At 35.6% G+C, this 14,321-nt stretch overlaps 1 protein-coding gene across 2 annotated transcripts in view; it reads left to right on the forward strand.

Annotated features, from left to right (window-relative positions):
- The window catches only part of Pkc98E (Protein kinase C), a 343,235-nt gene that overhangs the window by 229,365 nt on the left and 99,549 nt on the right, over nucleotides 1-14,321 (forward strand). The window contains exons 9-10 of one of the 2 annotated variants that reach the window (XM_090411701.1): nucleotides 1,619-1,690; nucleotides 2,985-3,196. In XM_090411701.1, the coding sequence (XP_090267827.1) occupies nucleotides 1,619-1,690; nucleotides 2,985-3,196 (284 nt within the window). The remainder of the gene's footprint in view (nucleotides 1-1,618; nucleotides 1,691-2,984; nucleotides 3,197-14,321) is intronic. The other variant, XM_090411702.1, reaches the window with a different exon arrangement.

A 14,321-nucleotide genomic window follows, 5' to 3' on the forward strand; every position in this document is an offset into this window, starting at 1 on the left:
TGTCAAGTTCTTTCCTAATATCCTCGTTTTTAATATGATATTGCCACTGATGCCATCTTTTCACGCCTTTAATCTTTCCCAGGATTCTCATATCTGTGGTCTCTAGTCTTTGGTCAAGTGTTTTACTTCTGACCCAGCTCTCAGATCCATAAGTTAAAACTGGTTTGAACACTGTCTTGTATACAGCTAATTTAATGGTTTGGCTAATTTCTCTCTTATTCCATATAAATTTATTCAGTTGACTTCCTACCATACCAGATTTGTTGATTCTGTTGTCTATTCCCTTATTTAATTTACCATCTTCACTAAAAATTATGTCTAAGGAGCTGAAATGTTTTACTTGTTCGACAGGTTCTCTGTTCACAACGCAGTTGACATTTTCAATGATTCTGCCTATTTTCATTGTCTTTGTCTTTTTATTGCTGACCTTCATACCATGTCTATTACAACAGTTATTCAGTTTAGTCGAGGAATCTTGCAGACTCGTAGCAGATTTATTTAGAAGTATAACATCATCCGCATAAAGCAAAGAGCTGACATTAACATCTCCAATTTTGATATCATGTTTAATACCACTTTCCTTCATAATGTGATCCATATAGATAATGAATAACAGAGGAGATAATGTACATCCTTGTCTCACACCAGATTTAACATTAAACCATCTTCCTGTACTTCCATCAATTCTAACTGCTGACTTACAACTGAAATAAAGACTAAGTATTGCTTGATATAATGCCCCAATGGATGGATTGACCAAATATCAAGAATCATCAGACTTAAACGAGAACAAGCAATAAGAGAAGCACAGAAGAGAAAGAAATGGCAAAGCATCATCAGGAAGGTCACAAGTCCTCAGACATGAGATCCGAGAGAGGGAGACAAATACAGAAACATTTACAAAAATTGAGTTGTCATTTTATGCTTCTTTTTTTTTAATATACTTTAATGCTATATATTAATGACAAATGCAGAGGATGGGGATTGTCTGGTTTGCAACCTCTTTTTTTTTTTTAAAGTAAAAGAGGAAAAGTACATTTTAACAAAGAAATTAGTATTGCTCTCCCTTCCCTTTCGAAAAATCAGATTCTGTGGTTGTGTGTGTGGGGGGGGTCAGATTACCAGTGATCCCTGCCACCTTAACAGAGTAATAGGGATGGCCTACCATAAAGGTGTTTTTGTAATGATACAAATTATTCCACAGTATTATGTGATCATTTTCAGAATACTTCCTACCTGGATTCAGATCTCATCATGGATGCTGAAAACATTTTCTACTCATTACATTGTGAACTTGGATTAACCATCTCAGAGGCAAATGACACTTTTAATCCAGCCTAAGACAGCCACTTCTCATAGAAATACAAGAATATATGGAACTTTCTCTCTCTCTAAACCTGGTTAATTTGCTAGAGAGAAAAAAAGGTATAAATGCTTGTGGGAAATTTCATTAATTGTATTAACCTACTTGTATTTTGAAATTAATGAAACGTTTTGAAATTTAACTTGCTTTTCACCATTGATGTTTATATATAATGTACATTTCACTTCTTTTTTTTTTTTTTTTTAATCTGGTATTAATATTCATTGATTAAGCATTTGAGCCTTTTTATTTCAGAAACGTCACTGTTAGGTACTCAGTCTTCAAAATTGACCCCTGATTGGTTTTGGGGTGGTTTCACAAAGCCAGGCAAGTTTCTTTCATTTGTGCATGGTTGCTACCACCCACTGCTTTTTTTTAACTAACAGCTAATGGTTATCCTTCTAATCATATGATTTTATTAGAATGTCTGTTTTCTTTTTTTATTTACTTTTATTGAAATACATCAGAGGAGTTTTGCAAGTTTGAAATTAATGTTCAGCAAACTCATTCTAATTAGCTAGAGGCTAATTTGTACTGCAATAAAATATAAAATCAGTATGCTTTTTTTTTTTTTTTTTGCTAATAAGTAAGCGAGGTTAAAATTGTGTGTTTTCTATTACATAAATAAGTTATTTTATTCTTTGATCAGTTTCAAAGAAATTAAGAAACTGAAGCCAGTAAATCAGAAGCAGTGTAGCGATATGGAAGAGCAAGCAGTTTTCTATTGTTATATTTTACCAATTGTAGAACAGTTATAAGTTATCCCTCTGCTGTGAATTATATGATTTGTTAGCAGATGGAATGGAAAGGAGGAGCTGAAGAAATCAAAATTTGAACTACTATTACTTTTAAATTAATACTCAATGTACATTTAATTTGTATTTATACTAGCAGAACACTCTTATTGCATTCAGGCCTTTGGTGTATGATAATCACTCAGTGCTTCTCAGCAATATCCAGTATTTAGTGTCTAGTAATTTGTATTGCTAGGTTGTCACAATAGTTCAAAAGTGCAATGTTGTCAGACGTTACTTTTTAATTAGTTTTATATACTGAATCATGTCAGTTGGGGAGAGGAAAAAAAGGCTAAACACTTATATATAGCTTGCCTTGTTAATATTATTTTTTATTTTGGAATGACTTTTGGTAATGCAAATATTTTTGTGCCTTCACTTTCATTATTTCTATTTGGCAGTAAAAAGGACATAAAGTTTGTAATTATCCATATAGCTCATTTAAAAAAATACAAATTGGTAAATGGTAGATTAGAGACAGCCATATCTCAGTTGGAGGAAAATTGTAGATAGGAAGTTAGTAATGATATAAATTTTTCATGTAGTACTATCATATCCTGTACACCCCTTGAGGGTATATGGCAGGAATTTGATATCTTAGTGCTTACATTTACATTTCAGAAATTTCCATGGTTGTAACTGCTCTGCTGTTTACATGCTTGTATCTTTGCTCAGTTTCTTGCTCGAGTTTTTTAATGCCAGGCAAATTAATATGGATTTTATTACCCTCATCTCTCTCTTAATAGTGCATTTTCTATACACTGATATATTTGTCTGAACATTTTACAATTACACCTCTTTATTGATTTTTAATTGTATTTCTACAGATCTCTCAGGATCACAGTTCAGGATTGATTCTACTTCTCATAAGTTTGGCCAACCATCATTGCGTGTACCTGGGGCAATAACTCCAGAGGAACCGCTATCTACGAGTGGAATGATTGACCGTTTTCGTATTCCTACAGAGGGTAAAGTAAAGAAGTTAGGACTGGATGAATTTACATTTATCAAAGTTCTTGGTAAAGGTAGCTTTGGAAAGGTAAGTGAATGAGATTGTGCATTAAAATATTTGGAACATCAATGTGTATATAGTGTCTTAAGAGAAATCTGCCAATTTAACTATGAATTAGGAAAGGTTGAATTTAAACAGCAAAAAAAAAAAAAAAAAAAAAAAGTTCATATTAACACATGTCCTGTTTCTGACATTCTTCAAAACCTGATCTATTATTTCTCATAGCTTTCACAACTGGCAGAGCTTCAACAATTGCTGTTCCACTTCAACTATCTACATGCCTTCCATAAGAAATGGTTCATGAAATTTATTTTTAATAATAATAATTATTACTATTACAGTGACCTCATAGTTGGCATCTGGGAGCCCATTTAACTGTTAATGTATCTATCATATTGAACCTTAAACTGTCTTGTGTTCTCAGCATCCACAAAGTATTCCTCTCACCCACTACTCTGTGTAAAAATTTATTCCTTACACTCATCTTCACCACACTTTTACACAACTTTCAGGGATAGTCTTTTATTCTTCTCCTTTTCACTTGCCACTCTTTTTATAATCCTTTCTTATTAATCTGTTAAAAGCCCCTTAAACTTATCATCTCATCTCTTATCCACCAAACTCTGCAGTTTATACTTTTAGCCTCTCCCCCATGACCAACACTCCACAGTCCAGATATTGCCTTGCTACTCCTTTCTGGACTTTGGGCAGTTTCGCATCGTAGTGAAAACTACATGATCAAATTTGATCACACTAGTCTTTTTTAGTGTGGCCAATGTTTTATACACTGGCAACCACCTCCTTATTCGAACTTATCAATGTACTTAGCAGCATTGCAGCGAGCTCTTTAAATTTAATCCATTGTCATCTATTACCCTCACATCTTAACTCTCTTTTACTTCCTGATGTACAGTTTCACCAGTACAATGCACAGCCTTATATGACAAGCTTAGGAAGAACCTTAAATCTCTGCCATGGCATAAAACACCGAAGGGTTTAGGATGTTAGTACATCGGAAATAGTTCTAGAAGGAGCAATATTAAATTGTATACCTAAGATAAAGAAGTGTAATCAAATAGGAGTTAGATCAGTGGTCGCCAAAGTGGTCGATAGAAAAATATAAGACATCATTGTATGGGTAATATTTAATTCGGTTAACTTGGATTACCTCCATCCTGAATGACAACGCAATTAAGAGGGAATCGTGGGAACTGACATGAATAGGACTTGTAAGATGGAGCAAGGTCATGAAAATAGTTACGGAGACCAATCAAGTAGGCCAAAATTGCATATTTACCAATAAACGGATGTCAGTGGTTCCTGCCCAGCCGGCATGTACCGGCCGTACATGGTTGAAGCTGGTTTCAGTCATGTTAATTCCATTTTAACAAAACAAGGAAATAAGCTAGATATAGAATTCCGTGGCGATTTAAGGCTGAAATTTACTAATTTTGAACTCAACATTTCTAATTTGTCAAGAGTCACAAAGCACACCCTTCACATTGACAACATTGGTAAATTGTAAACTAAGTTAATAAAAGTCTTATTTTCATTATTTAAATGAAGGGGATATTAAATCCCACATTATTTCAAAGCCGAATAAGAAACTTAAAGATCGGAATCAAAGAGTTTCATGCCGAATCTGGGATTTAATATCCCTTCATTTAAATAATGTTACATCGCCGAAGTGAAGCCCATTGGCTCTTTTATTTAAATCTTATTTTCATATATATAAGGAAGATTGTATTATTGTTATTTTATCTAAATTAAATTTTATATTTTACATATTATTTATCCCTCCTATCAAATATGTAATGTTAAGAAGGACGTCAAAAACAAAAACGTATCCCTTTGACGTTAAGCCAATATAATAATATATACTATATTATACATACAATAAACAATCTAAAAACTCACATAAGTGTCTTTTTTGCTTGTCCTATTATAATTACGTAATAGTAAAATAGAGGGGATCGATGAAAAGTCAAACTCTTGAAGGGGTCGACGGTCAAAGAAGTTTGGCGACCCCTGAGTTAGATGGATGAGTAATATCATTAAGCATGAGCTGCAGAAGAAGAAAATGTTGTGGAGGGTATATAAAGAGAAAGGTGACCAGCAAACTCATGAACAGTACAAGGCTCGTGCAAGGAAGGCAAAATCAAATTATGAGAAGAATCTAGCCAAGCAAGCCAAAGGAAATCCGAAAGAGGAAGGATGACTATGAAAGATTAACCTTAATGTAGTGTTTCCCAATGTTTTTTGGATCATGCCCCACCTCAAAGATTTGATGCCCCCCCCCCCCCTCTCTAGAATAATAGTCAGCCAAGTTCTGAAAAAGTATAATATAAATGTGTACTTTAAATAAAAAAGGAACATAGGTAAAAACTGTTTTTAATTTGACTTTCTTCTATGAATATACACTTTATATTACACTTTGTATATTATAAAACATAAATTGAACTGAACTCGGGAAAATAAAATCCAAGTTAATGCGATCCTTGAGTTTGATGTCTGCTGCAAGAGTTTTTATTTGAGGTACTAATTTAGCCATTTTCAATCTCAAATCCCCATGGTTTGTAATATCCAGATGATTTCTTTTTTTCAGTAGCAAATCATTTACAGCATTAAAGCTACATTCAACTAAATATGACAACGGGAAGGGCAACAGTATTTTTTTTTTGCAAAACTAGTTGAATTTCAGTATTTCATTTCTGTCTCATCAGAAAGCCATGCCATTGTTCCTTTTATGTTATATAAATTTCTAATAAATTTCTGTACTAGTGATGTCAGCTTTTTTTCTCGGAAAGTCAGGGTTGCAACATCAACAATTTATCGCCGACAATGGTTGAGTATATCGGTGATGAGGTGACAAATGCAATGTCATTTTCTAATCCCCCTCCCACATTGGGAAACACTGCCTTAATGGGTGTCATGAGGAGACAGAAGCAGATAAAATAGTTCAGTAACTTGAGTGACCACTTTGCAAGTGTATATCATCCTAGTGAGATTACTGCTTTAATATATGTGACAGACACTGATGTGGAAATAGAGGTGGATGAATTGGAGGTTCTTAGGATATTGCAGAATCTCAATATAAATACAGCTATGGGATGGGATATCAGCTAGGGTTTTGCAAGAATGTGCAAGGCAAAGCCTCTGACTAGGCTCTTTAATTTAAGCCTCAGCTATGGTAGAGTTCCAAGGGAGCAGAAAGAGGGCAAAATAATTCCTTTGCATAAGAGTGGTTCTTAGACTGCAGTAGCACATTATAGACCAATCAATCAGAATCAGTCATGCCTTAATAATTTAGAAAAGTAACAGCTGAATTGGATAAAGGAAAATGGCTACACGACGATTTTGCTGGATTTTGCAAAGGCATTTGACAGAATACCCCATGAAACTCTGTTAAGCAAATTACAACAAATGGGGATGAACATGACACTGATTAAGTGGATAAGAGGGCGGCTGCTAGACTGATATCAAAAGAGTGGTATATGGAGGGGCAGAATCGAAGCGAAAACAGGTGACTAGTGTGCTGCAAGGTTCAGTGCTGGGGCCATTGCTGTTTAAATTGTACATAAATGATATAGGAAATAACCTGAAAGGAAATATTCAGCTGTTTGCTGATGATGCAAAATTAGGTAGAGTAATAGTTAATTAAGGCAATGTGGAAAGCTTGCAGGACTATTTAAATAGGCTGTCAGTATGGGCAACAGTTAGTGGGTGTCAGTTTAATGTTGAGAAATGTAACGTTATGCATTTTGGAATAAATAGATTACAAGCCTTGTATCACATTGATGGCACTGTATGCCAGGAAATAGATGAAGCTAGAGATTTAGGGGGGTGGTAGATAGGGGGTTAAAGTTTAGAGGACATATTGCTTAGGTAGCCTATAAGATTACTTGGATATTGAAGACACATTAATATGTAGAGATAAGGAAGTTATTTCTATTTATAAGGCTTTGATATGCCCATATCTGGATTACTGTGCTCAAGTCTGATCCCCTGGGTTTCTTGGGGATGAGGAAGCAGTGGAGAGGATTCAGAGGCGAGTGATCAAGATAAGTGGTCTGTGGAATGTTCCCTATGAAGATTGATTGAGGACATGTGGATTGCAGAAGTTGATTGATAGGAGAAAAGGGGGGGGGGTATGATAGAAATATTTAAGTTGCTTAAAGGGTTTTATAGGATTGATGCAGGGGAAATGTTTCAGCACTAGAGGGACAAGAACAAGGGGTTATTACCTGGAAGTTGAATAAAGGTGTGGTTAGTAGGGTTGTGAGGACTAGATTTTTTGCTTGGAGAGTTGTGAATGAGTGGAATGGGTTGCCAGTGAGTTGTGAGTGCTTCATCTGTTAATGGGTTCGAGGAGAGGTATGATAGATTGTGTGGATAGATCTCTCACGATGAGTCTTCGGACCTCATGGAGAGGCCCTTATATTATTGTTATTATTATTATATCTCTGTATTCCAAAGTGCAGCACCTTGCATGTATTAAGGTTTCAGCTATAACTCATTCATTTGTCCAGACTAAAAATTTGTTCAAATCTTCCTGAAAGGAATCAAGATGGGCAACAACTCTTCTTATAATTGGTGCATAAACATGCTGTTACAAAGTTCCTGTAAGATTGATGGTTTTATTGATTAATTGATGATTCTTTAGTATATTATTGTAGTTTTTTTAGTGTATTTATTGTATTAGTGTGTTTAGTAACATATGGGAGAAGCTGGAAAGTTCTGATAAACACCTTGAACAAAAATGATGTTAAAGCAACTGATATAACCACAATAAAGAACATAATGGGATATAAGAAAATATAATAACATAAGTTACCTTCACAACTCTGCTACTAGTATGGTTATATCAGTTTCTTTGATATCATTTTTGTTTTAGGTGTTTATCAGAACTTTCCAGCCCTCTCTCGTAAATGTGGTCTTAAGAATGGTGCTTAAAACTGTCTAAAGCATAAGTTGATGGGTTATTATTAAGGAGAATCCCCCCCCCCCCCCCCAATGAGCAGAAATGCTTGAGCAATGATGATGATAATATAACCGAGGATAATTGGAAATATCCTGATTAAAAGAAATTATTATAGAACTTCAATCAGAGAATTGAAAAAGTGGAAAAATATTTAACCAAACCTAGACAGGATAAAAAAAAATGATCAGAACAAGAAGAGGAAAGAAAGCACTGAACTTGACGATAATAACAGCAGGGGTTTTTCATCCCACAAGCAGGCAAACTGGCCTTGAGAATTCAACATCTCTACAGACATAGGATACACCAGGAGGCATAGGGCTTGAGTACGGTTGCGATTAAATGAATAGGGAAAAAAATCCTCAACATCGCAAGGTAAAAGAGGTAAAAAGGAAGAAGTAATATGGCATAACAATTCGATCATAAAATGTGCACCTACTGATGGAGTTGCTTCTTTTAGTTTCCTGGGAACAAAAAGTTATGATAAACGTAATAGAAAACAGAAAAGAAAAGTAAAAGAGATGGTAGTTTTTGTTGGAACTAATAATTTAAGGAGCAACAAATATAGTGGAAGAAAAAGGATATGAAAGGTCTATCGGAAGAAGCAAGATAGACAAGTGAGAGAGAGTAAAAATGGTAGGTTTGCCTGATCGTCTTGAGCAAATGATTCAGTGCACAGGCTGTGCAGAAGAAATGGTTATGGCTGCACTTGAATGGATTTGGCATCAGCCTAGAAAAATTACTTATTGGGGTCAGAAATAATGCAGAAAGTAAGGGAAACTAGATAACCATGGGAGGAATATCAGGAATGTGGGTGAAAGTTAAGCTGTGGTATGCAAACATAATAGATATAAATGGCATTGAACATATTTATTCATCTGGTGAAGAGGTGGAAATGTATGCTTATGGGTTGAACCTTTTGAGTGTGTCTGTGAAGGGAAAAGAGAAGGTTGAACAACAAGGCTAAGCATGTTGCATATCTAAAGTATCGGAAATGGCCAGGAACAATTATGTCTATGCATGAACATTGGGAACAAAGCAGTTCAGTTCATTATTTTATTGAATACATTGTGGCCTAAGATTGTTGGTTTTTGTGAAAACTAGCTATCAGAGTCAGATGTTGTGACTGGGATCGAGTGTAAAGGGTATAGTATTTTAGGAATGACAAAAGATATAGGAGAGGAGTTTCTGGAGGTACTATTAATTATATGAGATGACTTCAGTCCAGTTAGGGTAGAAACACATGAAAGCAATAATGGTAATAATGTCCTGTGTAGAAATGAGTTTGAAGCTATCTGGTGTGAAGTGGGGGCTAACAAGATAAAATGTGGTGTTGCTACAGACCTGGCAGTTCAGTTGCATGGGATGATGAATTCATCACCAAATTATCATGTTGGGAGCCAAACAAGTGATTAATCCAAATATTAATTGGGTAGAAGAGAAATCTCACAATAAGAGTGAAGCAGAATTTGAGTTATGAGACAACTTTCTCAAGCATCATGTGAAAGAAGGATCAAAGAGTGTAAGATTTGTTCATAGCATCTGAAAAGTGGGGGGGGGGGGTTCTGTTAAGAATGACTATTTTACCACCAATTTATGACAGTGATCATGCTGTACTTTATGGGGAAGTAGCTAGTTATATGGCAGTTCCAATTAGAGCAGGTTACTAGGTGAACGCTATCTTTGGACCCATGGTATGTATCAGTTACTGAATGGGAAAGGTCAGCAGTGCATGGGAATCTTTTTCAAAGATTCCCATGCACTGCTGATCTTTCTAGCATCTGAATGTATCCCTAGAGTTCAAAGAATAAATAGGTAAATAAATAAATTAAATGGCTTTCAGTTCAGTTTTAATAAGTGTAAAATGCACTTTGGCATGATGAAATGGAATAGTTTACCTGTTTAAGTAATGAGTGCATAAACTCATTCACACTGGTTTAAGGGAAGATATGACAGCTGAGTTGGGTGATGTATAGTATAGCTTTCTTCAATGTGTTCTTGACTCCCTGGAGGTGGAGGTCTCAAATAATAATAATAATTCTCTCCAGTTTTGCATCTTCAGCAAACGGTTCAAGATCCTTAGTCAGTCCACATAATATCATTAACAAAGAAGTTGTTGCACAGGAACCTCCATGGAGACTGAAGACTCAACACAGGAGACCTACAATATCTACAATCTGTCATACCATCTCTTTGAACACATTGAAGCACTTAGAACATCCATTCTCTGGCAACCTGTTCCACTCATTCACCATTCTCCAAACAAAAAAAGTCCTTCCCTTGCTAATGACACTATTATTCAATTTCCAAGGATGAACCCCTTTCTTCTGCTCTGCTTCTAGCCAAGTGCCGAAATATTTCTACCCTAGCAACCCAGATTCTCTAATCATAGGGAACATTCCACAGACTGCTCCCCATAATGGTCACTTTCTCTGTCGCCCTTCATGTTAGACACCTCTTTGTAATGACGAGGTCTTCCCAGTGATGGTACTGTCTCTTTTTGTTCTTATTCTTTTTCTATGCTTTTCTTCCCATATTCTTGGCTCAACTTCTCCTGAGTACTTTTGCTATCTTATCCAGACCACCATTACAGGAATCTAAATCCTTGCCACCATGTTTGCTGTGTGACACATGGGCATCCAGAGGGAGGAGGGGGGGGGGGGGGATCCTGGTAGTCTTGCATTTCTTTAGCCTCTGCTTCGGCAAAATGGACGGTCTTGGATGGCTGCCAGAATCAATTGACTAGCAGGTTAAGAGTAGTGAAGTGAGTCTACTTCCTATAGTATGGGGAAAGAGCTCAAGGCTTGTTGTGGTACTGATATACCATCAGGAGTAGCCTGACATCTGCAGCCATCCTCATCATCTACACCACTAGTATTTTCACAGACTATCACAAACCTCCATGCCCACAGCGGGATTCGACCCCTCAGCCTTTTGGCTGGAGAGCGGATACACTACCCACTCAGCCAACCAGGCCAGCTAACCTTTCCTCTCCCATTTTGTTTTAAGTGACCGTACTCTACTACCTTAGATTAGCCCTGTTCACATTCTTTAATTCAAACAATATCAAGTTCCTTCCTTCTTAAAACTACACCTTTAAACCAGGAAAACAAAGAACTGAGGGAACACCTAATGTATGTTTTGAATGATAAATAACAGTGGAGAATCTCTTTAATACAGAACAGAAGTCATAACCACCTTTCAAAATGTTGATTAACATGGCCCATCATTTTTCAGTTGGGAATATGGCATATGGAATCTGTAGCCTGTATGAATGAAATGACTTATTACATCTGCAAAATAAACATATCCTATGGATAGGATTGCATTCCTGCTAGCTGGAGAACATGACAGGTTAAGCAAAGAATATGAGAAAAACAAAAGATCCAGTTACAGCAACCTTGATTCTGTAGGTGAGAGAGCAGAGAATAGAAATAGAGGGCATTGTTGCAAAAATAATTTACAGGAATTTAAAAACAAAAAAAAAAGTCTGTATGCCTTTGAAAAATCAAGATCAGGATGAACCATGTTATTGGAATGAGAGAAAGCGATTTCTCTCTAGTTTGGTAATACAAAAATTGGAATAAAGTATTGAAGTCAAATGAGTTAGCTTTTTTTATTTCAGGTGCAGTGATACCATCAGGATGAGAGATAAAGACATGGTAAGATTGATGTTGTGACCAGTGGCCTTTGCCAAGGACAGAAGTTGACTCATTTGATATGAGGCAAGTTTTTTTTTCTTAGTCCTTTTAGAATCTGATGTAGCTTGTGTGAGAGAGAGAGAGATCAGTATGAACTATGTGGACAGAAAGGTAGTTGAGGTTTAGGTTGCAAGTCAAATGGTGCCTGCATTTTTTGAATTAACTATGTTTATACTAGTTTGGAGATTCAGGGTCTTGATAATGATTAGGGATTTTGAGTGGACTTAGAAATTGTCTTCATTCCAACAAGAATTAAAATTTGAAATTGGAACAGATGTGTAGATTAGGAGAATGAACACAATACTTTACCATTGAAAAGATAAATAGAAATTGTAGAGGTCTCACTTTACTTTATTGTAATTCAAAAATATGAGGTTGAGTGTGCACAAGAATAGTCTAGAATTTGTAGCCAGATCAGCTTTAAGTTACATGCTTCAGTATCTTTTCTGGCCTAGTCTGTAAATTTGGAAAATGGAAACCATTTGGAATATTAATGTCACCAACTCCACTCTTTAGTGGAGTTGGTGACATTATTGGCTCATTGATTTTCAGGTTTTGGAGTGGTAAAGGCTCTGATTATGCGATTAAACATAGGAATATTACAAAATCATCCAGTGGCTAAAAGTTGTCATATTGATACGTACCGAATGCATGACTTGTGGTATATGTCTGCATACCATGATACTACTTCCTGTGACACCCAATGTTACCATGATTTTTCTTTCAACTCTGATTTTCAAAATTGGGACGACCCCCCCCCCCCCGCACACACACGCAAGTAAAATTTGATATCTCCTGTTAGCTATAAGGATGTACTTGGGAGTAACCTTTTTAAGTCCACCAAATTTTGATCCACTATTGAAATCTGTTTTTGTTTTTAGTTACTCAAGAACAAATTTTTTTTCAAATTTTTTCTCACCTTATGTCAGCTGATATGAAAACCTGGCATAACTAGATTTCCTGTAGCACACATTATCTTGCCAAGATACATTGTGTGAGTAACATCATAGTGAACATGCAGTTGCATTCATAAGTACATACAAATATGCATGCTTTGGGATTTCTGAACAGTAAACATTAAGTAATTTGGTATAATATGATGGATTGGTGAATTGTTTATATTTATGATGCATGGTCAAAAATTGAAAAGTGATGTTAGTGAATATGTTTCAAACAAGTAAAATTGGCATAAACTTTTTTTTATAGATTTGAATATAAAATTGCATATCATTAAGCAAGCTGAAAAGGATCATGAATGGCCTAACTTTAATTTTTTTTTTCCTCCATTTTAATTTTTTATATATATATATATATATATATATATATATATATATATATATATATATATATATATATGAGATGAAGCAAGAGATCAGAAGAGTAGAACTGGTGAGACTGAAGTTATTATAAATGAGAATATTAGTACTGTGAGTGATAATGATAGAACAAGAATGCAAGATGGACAGGGGAAATAAATGGGGGGGAGTCAGGGTGGACAGGGAGACAATATAAAGAGAGTGGATGTTGGAAGTAGTAGTGAATGTGTATTGGGGTGGTCAAGAGGGGCAATGGGATGGCCTATGATGTACAAGATGTAGTTGAGTCTGAAGAGATAGATAGGTGAAGTGGTGATAAAAAGCAATTGGCAATGGTTAGGTGTGGGGAAATTACAATGTACAAGTGGCATGGCAGGACTGGTTGTACATCTAAAAGTGAATTGCAGTGTTTATTTACAAATACCAGGAGCATTAGAAATAAAGAGATGAAATCGTTTCATTGATTGAGTTTACTTGCCCAAAAATTGCTGGAATAAGTGAAACATGGTTGGATAGCGATGATATCCTGACAGGAATAGAAATGCAAGGGTATGATGTTTTTCATGAGGATAAAGGACAAGAAATACGGGAATGGGTGCTGTTGATGATAGAAAGTAAATTATGTCCATGCAAATTAGAGATGAGAGATGTAAATAGTGGCAATATTTTGAGTCAGTATGGTGCAAAGTAGAGGTTGACAGGAAGAGATATTTAGTTGGATGCTGCTGCTATAGACCAGGGAATTTGAAGGGTGGTCATGAAGAAATGTATAAGCAACTTGGGTTAGTGAATAACGAAGGAGCGATCATTATGGTAGTATAGATTGGAATGAAGAGATAGCATTTAGGAATAAGGAAGATGAATTTCTTGAGTTTTTGAGAGAGAACTATCTCAAGCAGTATGTAAATGAGGGCACATGAGGATCAAGAGTTTTATTCGATTTGGAAATTATGGAACTTTACAACCGTGTTATAAATAACTATTTTAATTTCCCGGCGGCTCAACCTTCATATTAAGGTCATCATTTGAAGTATATACAAGGACAAGCTGAGTTACATTTCACACAGTAAGCTAAGGAAACGATGATTTGATCACCAGTTATTCTACTGGCATGACCTCTAGTGAAAAGAAAAAATACAGATAAAATTAAAAATTAA

The sequence above is a fragment of the Typopeltis vanoorti genome, chromosome 21, assembly GCF_054136105.1.
Source record: "Typopeltis vanoorti isolate ZY-2024b chromosome 21, IOZ_Tvanoo_1.0, whole genome shotgun sequence".
In the NCBI taxonomy this organism is placed as follows: Eukaryota; Metazoa; Arthropoda; class Arachnida; order Uropygi; family Thelyphonidae; genus Typopeltis; species Typopeltis vanoorti.